The 9454-nt window shown below is 43.3% G+C and overlaps 2 protein-coding genes across 5 annotated transcripts; one reads left to right on the top strand and one right to left on the bottom strand.

Moving 5' to 3' along the window:
- The first annotated feature begins 1128 nt into the window (after positions 1-1128).
- Positions 1129-2600, top strand: LOC135651501 (WRKY transcription factor WRKY71-like). 3 transcript variants are annotated; one of them, XM_065171586.1, is made up of 3 exons: positions 1135-1489; positions 1562-1924; positions 2001-2600. In XM_065171586.1, exons 1-3 carry the CDS (start codon positions 1394-1396, stop codon positions 2415-2417), a joined length of 876 nt encoding a protein of 291 aa, XP_065027658.1. In that variant the 5' UTR covers positions 1135-1393; the 3' UTR covers positions 2418-2600. The 3 variants fall into 3 exon arrangements, with proteins under 3 accessions (XP_065027656.1, XP_065027658.1, XP_065027657.1); XM_065171585.1 differs by having other exon boundaries at positions 1141-1924; positions 2001-2117; positions 2204-2600; XM_065171584.1 differs by having other exon boundaries at positions 1129-1924.
- A 1082-nt stretch (positions 2601-3682) lies between these two features.
- LOC135651499 (two-component response regulator ORR24-like) lies at positions 3683-8942 on the bottom strand. Of its 2 annotated transcripts, none has more exons than XM_065171582.1 (6): positions 8240-8942; positions 7774-7926; positions 7121-7531; positions 6895-6971; positions 5283-6530; positions 3683-3935 (listed from the first exon to the last, which is right to left on the bottom strand). In XM_065171582.1, the coding sequence occupies exons 1-6, from the start codon at positions 8364-8366 to the stop codon at positions 3864-3866; spliced, it is 2088 nt and encodes a 695-aa protein (XP_065027654.1). In that variant the 5' UTR covers positions 8367-8942; the 3' UTR covers positions 3683-3863. The 2 variants fall into 2 exon arrangements, with proteins under 2 accessions (XP_065027654.1, XP_065027655.1); XM_065171583.1 differs by having other exon boundaries at positions 7121-7519; positions 8240-8940.
- Positions 8943-9454: the final 512 nt, after the last annotated feature.

Genomic DNA, 9454 nt, shown 5'->3' with positions numbered 1-9454 from the left:
CAAAAGTTACATCTGTTGATGATTCGATCAAAAATAACTTATTCCATGAACACACTCATTTTTAGCGAAACACGTTTTCCTCGTGAGACAAAAAGGAAGAAAGAAGTCTCTTATGTTCAAACTATGTCAAAATTTGACATTCAGCATAGCATACATATATTATGGTCCAAATCTAATTTCTATCAATCGTCCTGATCAATTACAAGCCATGTCAACTGGTTATAGTTGATTTATATGACCAATAATATCGCTTATATTCCCAAATATGATAGTTGATTCGTGAATTTATTTTATATTCATTTTAAACTATCTCATAAATTTTTTAGTAAACTCTCTCAGGAAGATCGATTTAAGATTTCAAGTTCGAAAAAATAAATTAGGTTAGATCAACATTAACGCATCAACTTTATGATCAAATTTGATATTAAAACATTTAAAATTTTAAAACTCAAATACTTATACCCCTTAACACAAGTGAAAGATATTATTGAAATAATAATTCAAATTATGTGAGGAAAAACTCCTAATTCATGCAATAATAATATTTTCTCTCTTTTTTTCCCAAAAAACCAAAAGGCAAAAACATTAGACAATCCTAAAGTGGGAAAGAATCCAAATCTCTCCTTTGCCACCCCCCTCATTTCCGAGAAACCATCAATCCGCACGTGCCCTAATCCACATGTCCTTAATTTTGACCGGCTGCTGACCTTCACCACGTGTCTCTTTTTCCCCCAACTTCTCCTTGACTTTGTCCAGTGTTCCACCGCCACCCACAAAAGTATATATTAATAACAATAATAAAGGAACGAGGGAAAACAAGCGAAGCAGCACGTGACAGTCCTACACCGACTACGTTATCTTTCTTGACTCACATTTCGTGTAACACGTGTGACGATCGGTCACACGGACCCACCGAATGCCTCCGCGTGACGCGAAGTGTTGGTGCATTTTTGTGGAAACAACAATAATAATCTACGTGTCATCATTATCTGGTCGATGAGGGACTCCGATGGACCACCCAACGCTGTCTCTTTGTGGGCCCGACAAGTTGCACAAGAAGGCCGAAACGGACCCCCCTAAGTGTCCAGCTTTCAATTGGGAATACGATTGGCTTCCAAACCCAACGGCCCTGTCACGCAGCACTACATAGGAAACACCCACCCGGTCGGGGAGGTCAACAAGTCTCCCAAAATGTCAACTTTTGAGGGCTGCATGCCACCTTGACTCGATCGCCCCTGCCCTTGACTTCCCCTGACGGCGGCCGACATTCCCAACTCCCTCCGGTCTCTGACCGTGTGCTTCTCCTTCCTCCCTCTTTACATAGCCTCCGGTCTCGACTCCTCCCCTTCCCCTCATACGCCTATTCCTCCTCGCAGCGGCCTTTAAGCTGAGCATGGACCTGGCCGCATGGCTCAATGCTCCTTCCCTCGATCTCGGTCTCCACGTCGGCGACGGCAAGCTCTCCGTCGAAGAAGACGACGGGAAAGAGGTGAGCTTGCGACCTCGGCCACGATTACGGTATGTGGTGCGTAGAGATCTGATGTCGACTGTCTTGGACCAGGTGAGGGCGCTGGAGGCCGAGCTGGACCGCGTGACCCAGGAGAACAAGCGGCTCAAGGAGAAGCTCGCGGCCATGGCGGCGAGCTACGGCACCCTCCGCAACCAGATGGCTGATCTGATATCCAAGGCCTCGTCCGAGGGCGCGTCCGTCTCGCCCGGGACGAAGAGGAATAGACACACCCTCGATTCCTTCTCCCCCGCCCCCGCCCCCCCCGCCGCCGCCGCCGCTAGTCTGGGCACGAACTGCATCAGGAACGAGGCGGAGAGCACGTCGAGTGAGGATTCGTTCAAGCGAGTCAAGGAAGAGAGTAAGCCCAAAGTTTCGAAGCTGCACGTTCGCACTGATCCGTCCGATTCGAGCCTCGTGAGTTCACCACGATCTTTTCCTTCGATTCCTGCCCAAATCACGAGTTATTTACAGATCTCTGTGCTGTTCTCAGATCGTGAAAGATGGGTATCAGTGGAGGAAATATGGCCAGAAGATTACCAGAGATAACCCGTGCCCGAGAGCGTACTTCAGATGCTCTTTTGCTCCAGCTTGCCCTGTCAAGAAGAAGGTAACCGAACCACCGATCGAGCAACAGCTCCTTCATCCACGGAACCCACGAACTGATCCAGCTTCTTGCTATCTATTGTCTCGCAGGTCCAACGAAGCGCAGAGGACCCGTCGTTGTTGGTTGCCACCTACGAGGGCGAGCACAACCATGGCCGGGCTCCTCATCCTCGAGCTCAACAAGCGTCGGGCCGCAGCAGCTCGGTCACCAGCCAATCTCCCGCACCGTCGACGAGGCGACCGCAGGAGGCCGAGTCGCCGGATCTGCATGCGGGACTGGTGGAGCAAATGGCTGCGACGCTGACGAACGATCCGGGCTTCAAGGCTGCTCTGGCCGCTGCCATCTCCGGCAGGATGCTCCGGTCATCTCCTCCCAAGTAACAGCCCTTGTTCCTGTAAATAGGAATCTTTTGTTAGCAGGAGAAGAAGTTTGATTCTGAGATTGATGTTGTCGAGTCGATAATCAAAGATTCGAGTTCCAGATCAACCGAATTTAAGCTCAATCTTATACATCCATACACAGAAAAAGATAAAGATTAAGCAGCAAATGAGACCGATTCCTGTGTTCGAACATGGAATCGTCACTCTTATTTGACATAGATACGACAAAAGAAACCGAGTCAAACCACGTGCGGCTTGGTCTATGGTCAACGGTCAAGATTTGAGATTGTCGTGTGAAATTTGGATATCGAATAGTTGAGAACGCCGACAGTCAAAATACTTTCCAGAGGCCGATCACCGGCAAATGACACATGAAATATTAAATAATGGAGATATGTCATATTAGGTTTGATTTTTAAAGTAGTTTTCTTAGGAATTAAAATTTATTATTAAATCTTTTATTAATATTATACTCAATCTCTTGAACTATATTATTTGTTAGGAGTAATCGTCGTCTGTCTTCGATGTGATCCAAACCCAAGAGTATTAGGGTGAAAAAGTATTCGAGTATTAGGGTGAACAAGAGGAAGATAGACCTTAACGATCTTCCTTTTTTTATCTACGAGAGTAAATCCATAGAGGATGATTAAAACTTTCTTTTACGTCAATCTTCACATGATGATAATTATCGCATGGTGATTGACCACCACCATGTTCCTATCAATACTAACGAGGAAAATGGATATAAGTCAACAAATTACTACAAAATGATTAAGCAATACCGATATTCTATTATATTATATTCAATGTTAGTACAATTTAGCGATACATTTAAATTTCTAAAATAATTACTTTTATGGATATTGACAGATGAGCAATTAAAACCAAAACATCAAAACCTCTTTTTCTTTGAATTTTTCTATTAAAAATTAGAATTTGAATCCGAGTATACCAATTCAAGACAAAAGATAGTCAATGCTACGATCAGCATTGGTCAAGCCAGATGATGAAAAACGCAAGTGATGAGAGTGAAGAGCACAATCCCAAACATGTTCATCTGCCATGAACGCATACCTGCAGCAGGGAGGGAGGTCTTCAGTACTCGGTGCCTGTACTTTGATTTCATGCCCATTGGATAGGCCACAATGGGGATCAATCAGCTCAAACAGATGAGACTTCAAAGCATCATGAAGCCAAAGCCAGAATAAAGCTTTGTATAGTGCAAAATTCTACATGATAAATCACCCATTCCACCATTCCTAGTCTACACTCTTGTTCATCATTCTAGCAAAAACAAACAAGGTCGAGGGCGAAAAGCATTATAATGCTAATTTTGAGTCCGACCGATGAAGGCAGTTTGCCCAAATTTTCACATGCAAGTGCCTAAAGAGTAGGCATCACACCCCAAGTCCATGTCGGTGAAAGCAACCTCCTCATGCTCCTGACAGTCGACATAACAACGAAATTAGACAAGCGGGAGGATCTTAACACTGAAAATAACATGGATACAATGCGCTACACAATCCGTAGTTATCCATAAGTCAAACATAAAAAAGGTTTCAAAGGAAAAAGATAACGATGAAATTGGTGTTGACGAACAACGTGAAGAGCATAGTCATACCATGTCTACAGAGTCGCTCGTTTTCTTTTATCATAAAGTTTGATGCATAAGAAGAAAAACATGGTAGCACCCAGTAGCAACAACTGTTCAATCAAGATACTTACAACCGGAACAATGTTATTAAGAATCAAAATCGCAGAACATGACTAAGTTTCTATGTCAACAAAGCTTATATTTTAATCCCCCAATCGTGAGGTGCAGCAGGTACTGCAGTATGAGAAATTGGTCAGGATGTATCTGCAGCTGTTTTTCTCAACAAACCTTAATTTAGGAAGGTAGAGCAGCATTTGCCTCATTTGCAATGTTTAGTATTCTGGTAGATACAGAATAAGCAATTTACAGGCCTTAACACAATTCAGTATCATGGTCTGGCTTTGACATCAGAATTGACCCTAGTGATGCCGGTACCCTTTTTGATAAAGAACACAGATCCATCTGGAAATCAGACTTCAATAATATTGACCTATCATCCCACACCATATTCCAATTTTGAATATCTAATTATTCAGATATCATATTGTTCATAGTAATAATCGCCTTTGTCTCAATGTCCTTGAAAGTAACCACACAGTGACCACATATTATTGAAAATCTATCACGAGAATGGGTAGCGGAATGACAAAGCCATGGAAGAGGTGTGCCAACATGGTCATTTAACCCAAAGAATAATGAGCAACATCCACCTTTTGGTCACAGATATCAATCGATCAGTATCACAAACAAAGCAAAGAATAGGGCAACTTTTATTGAAAGCTAGTTCTCTAGGTTTAAAAATATGAATACGAAAGGAATAAGATAGAAAACGGAGAGAAACATTGTGAACAGGCAATAGAGATAGCACAGGACTTCTCAATGTCATTACTGCCAAATTCCAATGAGCAAATTTTAGGATTAAGAATACTTTAGATATAGTTTACATCATAAGAGTAGGCATGCAAAACGACAGAACCCAAATTTCATAACCACAAGATTAGAAATTGTTATAAAGAGGGTGCTTCAGCATCAGTTTGCTATTCTTTTTTATAGAGTTGAGATATTCTAGGGCTTGACCTGACCATAAAGATCCTTTCACCTAATTAATCTAACTGTTGTAGTAGCAATATCAGAAAGATGAACAAAGAGTAACATAAAAGATTGACTGAAAGGAGAAAGGGGAAAGAGCCATACTGTCTTAATCATAGCATTCACAAGATCATCGAAACTGCAACCGTCAGAATTTAGACCACTCTGCAGACTCGCCATCTCCGGTGCATATTCACTCCTAAAGTTCAGCTGACTATCACCAGTTGACTTATCAATGATGCAATTCTGTGTGACCAGCGGAGGACCAAAATGTACTTGGCCTATTGCATCAACATCCAACCTTTTGTTGGAAAAGACACTTCCTGGTGTCTGACACTGAGTAGCTGCATCAGTAATCCGAAGATTGGGCAACAAAGAATTTGATGAAGTACTTGAAATGACATTTGAATTAAAGGTATAATCCCATTTCTGTCCAGAGTTGCCTATTACATTGAAGTTTGAGAACTTGGGATCCTTGTTAACACCTGCAGGCATAGCTATTGTGTTCTCATTAAGTGGACGAACTCGGTTTTGTCCACCACTACCAGCTGCAACTCTTGGAGATTCATCAAGAGCTTTGGTGGCTGCATGTGAATTCATTGAAGAAAATTTTCCTCCAATATTACCAGGAGAAAAATCATTATGACTAAGAGAGATATGCAGTGTATTGGCAGAATAGTCGGTTGATCCAACAGCACCCTGCCATGAGTCATTGCATCTATCAGTGATATTAGGAAACTGTGAAACATCTGGAAGATCAATCTTATAAAGCTCTGAGCTTGAGGAAGACATTCTAACTGATGAAGGTTTGCCTAATCCTCCAGGTTGATTGCGCTGCTTATTTTCTTGCAGTAACAGAGCGTTGTCAGGAACATTAGGAAAAGAACCACTGCAAGCACCAGATGCAAGCCCACTGCCATATAAGCTCGCAGGCAAATGGTCTTTTGATTCCTGCATTAACAAAGGTTGTTGAAATTGCTCTAACTCTGAATTCCTGGGCATCCCCTGATGCAAATTCACTTGATGATTTCCAGGTAAAGCGATCCTTTGGATCTTCCCTATATCGTCACATGGATTGCTTGCATTTTTGTGCAAACCAACAAGCTGAACTGTCTGAGAAGGCAGCAGGCCATGCATTCCAAGTGTCGATGGACCATTTATTCTACCGAGCCCATTCAGTTGAAGAGATCCGAGGGTCGGCAGTTGTCTTGATCCACCCAGCGTAGAGTAATTTCTGAGACCACTTAAAGAAGACATATGAAGATAGGAAGGGTTTCTACCTCCAACAGCTGCAACCAAGCTAGCTTGGTGGCCTGCCACTGCACTGAGCCTTTTCAGATAGAGTCTGTACTTCTGGAAGCATAAAAATGGAAGAGTTAGCTGCCAGCTTTACCAAAGAAAAAGGAACAGCTTTGTGGAGGTGTGACTTTATTGATCAGTAGTCTGACCATGAGCTTGATTGCAGAGTAAAGTAAGTTAAAATTGTAATTCATAACTATTTAAGTCATTTAAGGCAAACTATCTAAGAGATAATTGGACCAGGTTGTAAAAAGCATAGGTACGGCCATCTCCTGCTCTCAGAGACCTTGGATCATAAAGAGTTCATGATGGACTAAATCAGGAGTAAAACTTAGTATAGGTGAACTTTTACATGATCATGACTTCATAACACTTGTATCATAGTCTAATTTGTAAAGATTTAAAGCGAGAAACTTGCCTGTAGATGGCTTGCAACATTCTCCCTTGTCAGCTTTTCAACATTCATAAGATCAAGTATTTTCTTAGGCACAGCCTCTGGATCAGAAGGAACAAGCAGAAAATTTTTGTTTCAGTAATTATCAAGTCAAGAAAAAAAATCAACAAAGCATTTTTGGAGATGAATGCTTTCCTTGTCTTCACCTCTACTGGGGAAAAGGAAACTCAGGAACTACGATGATACTTACTGTCGATGCCCAGTTGGTTGACAGCAGCAACAAATTTCCTGTGCAGCTCAACAGTCCAAACAACCCTAGGCTTCTTCTGGGTAGATGGGTCTTCGTTCTCTTGCATGTTGTCTTCACTATCGTCTTCATCGAATTCAATCTGATCCTTCCTCTTCTTGTTACTTTGTCCATTATGATCAGCGACCCCCTGACCATCTTCAGAACTTCCAATATGAGCCTTTTGACCATCTTCCCTACTGTCGGGATAGTTGTCGCATCTTCTTTCAAACTTCCTCCTCCTGATGACATGCTGCCATATGTTCCTCAGCTCCTCGATCCGCACAGGCTTCAGCAGGTAGTCACAAGCACCATGAGTGATTCCCTTCATCACAGTTTGGGTTTCACCATTTGCAGACAACACTGCATCATAAGCTCGGTTCATTCACCAGCATATCATCAGTGACTCATCAATCATTATTCTAAATCTGATTCGACAGAGAGAATTTTGTCCAATAACACATGTACAAGACACGCGAACCAAACAACTCGGATTCCCGTTGATGAGAACTTTTTTGTTCTTTAATTTCAAAGCAACAAATCTAGTTATGAAAAGAAATTGCTTGACAATGAAAAATTGGTCGTGACAAATGAGTGAAGAGGTTTCGGAGACTTACTAATAACCGGCAGGTCCATCTCGAGGCCTATGAGCTCTAAGAGCTTGAAGCCATCCATATCCGGCATGTGAACGTCGCTGATAACCAGATCAAATTTGTCTTTGTTCTCTCTTAACAGCTTCAGTGCCGTGATTGCTTTATCAGTGGTCGTAACTGAAGAACACAGACAAACCAACAGCCACAGTTGCTAAGTTCAAGATCATGTTCTCAGAGGAAGAAATGATGACTCAATTATTCTTCTAGGCAATGCAAATAATCAATCAAGGAGGGGGAAAAAAAGGCATCAAAAAGTAACATGAGATGCCTTGCTCAAAGAAAAAGCCACTAAAATGCGGTTAAATGACAGAAATAAAAGAGCAAATCTCAAAAAAGACAACATATTTGCTTTTCCAGTTTCCAACTTGATTGAATGAAGGGGAAAAAAAAACTGAAATCAAGGAGCAAAAATCCAAAATTTGGCACAGACCATTGTACTGGCAACGGACGAGCAGGGCCTCCAACAACTTGAGACAGATGGGATCATCATCCACCGCAAGAACACGCATGCCCACCGGGAACTGGTCTCTGCTCCCCTTCCTCTCCTCCACCGTCATGGTCTCGAAGCAAACCTCTACCACCCCGCAACAAGTCAAAGCATACCAAGACGACCAAAGCTTGTCGGAGAACTTGCGGGGGACGGCCAAAGAACCCGGAGAGGGTCGAAAAGCGAACACCACGGTGCAGGGAGAGGCCAAGATGTAAACTTTGGATGAAACAGATACAAAGATGAAAACTTTGGACGGAATAGCGACAGAGAGAGAGAGGGGGGGGCGGGGATGAAGGCTGGAAGAAGGGAGAATATAAATGAGGAGCGGAGGTCAAATAGGGCAAGAAGCAATAACAGAGGCTGGGATTGGGGGTGGGAATTGGATGAAGGAGAAGGGTGTGAGCCGTGAGGCCTCAATTCATGCACCCCATCAAAATGGAAACTTTCCTCTCTTCCTCCTTTTCAGCCTCCTTTTTGCGTTATTTCCACTTTGCCATCAATGAGCACAGGCGATAGCCATCGGTAAAATCTCGGAAAGCTGGAATCCAGGGAGCTATTGCAGAAGGAGCAAAGGGAGGACCCGATCCATGGGGTTTAGGTTTAGGCCTTTGTCCTCACCATCAATCTTGCTGCCCTCCGTTCACCATCATCAACCAATATTTAATGTAAGCTTTGTCTCGCAATCATCAGCAACTTTCTTACGGGCGACAAACTTTTCACTCGGTAAAACACAGCACGGCAAGCATCCATGCATGGCTTTGTCTTCTTCCCATCTGACGCCCACCGAGCTTTCTCGACTGGTGCAGCATCCCACCAGCCCTGCAGCGGGGACCCACCGACCACAGAGAAGCCATGCTCGGAGGGTCTCTCCCTGTTCGTGGCTCCCATGGCAGCAGTGGAAGCTCCGAGGTCTCAGCTGCTGCCTCATCTACTTGGGTAGGTTCATGTCATGTCTACCGCTTCGTAGTTATGTTATGTTGTCCACATCATCGCCACCAACTCCATGCTAAAAAACCTACGCATGTCTTCTTCTTGGGTTGGCCAATAGAGGGCACGACAAGGATGGCATCACGGTCGAGTGGGGATCCGATAAGATGTCGGATCGGAATATGAGTTGAGAATCCATACCCGACAAAGAATCCGAGACCGAGCTTG

Source organism: Musa acuminata, chromosome BXJ3-10 (assembly GCF_036884655.1).
Source record: "Musa acuminata AAA Group cultivar baxijiao chromosome BXJ3-10, Cavendish_Baxijiao_AAA, whole genome shotgun sequence".
NCBI classification, from domain to species: Eukaryota; Viridiplantae; Streptophyta; class Magnoliopsida; order Zingiberales; family Musaceae; genus Musa; species Musa acuminata.
The sequence above is the reverse complement of the archived record's forward strand: the minus strand, read 5'-3'. Positions and strand labels throughout refer to the sequence as shown.

Coding starts and splice junctions, on each gene's coding strand:
- LOC135651501 (XM_065171584.1), top strand. CDS start 1,394: ATGGACCTGGCCGCATGGCTCAATGCTCCTTCCCTCGATCTCGGTCTC. Junction 1,925..2,000: donor ATCCGTCCGATTCGAGCCTC/GTGAGTTCACCA, acceptor TGCTGTTCTCAG/ATCGTGAAAGATGGGTATCA.
- LOC135651499 (XM_065171582.1), bottom strand. CDS start 8,366: ATGACGGTGGAGGAGAGGAAGGGGAGCAGAGACCAGTTCCCGGTGGGC. Junction 7,927..8,239: donor CGTCCGTTGCCAGTACAATG/GTCTGTGCCAAA, acceptor TGTGTTCTTCAG/TTACGACCACTGATAAAGCA. Junction 7,532..7,773: donor GATGGACCTGCCGGTTATTA/GTAAGTCTCCGA, acceptor GAATGAACCGAG/CTTATGATGCAGTGTTGTCT.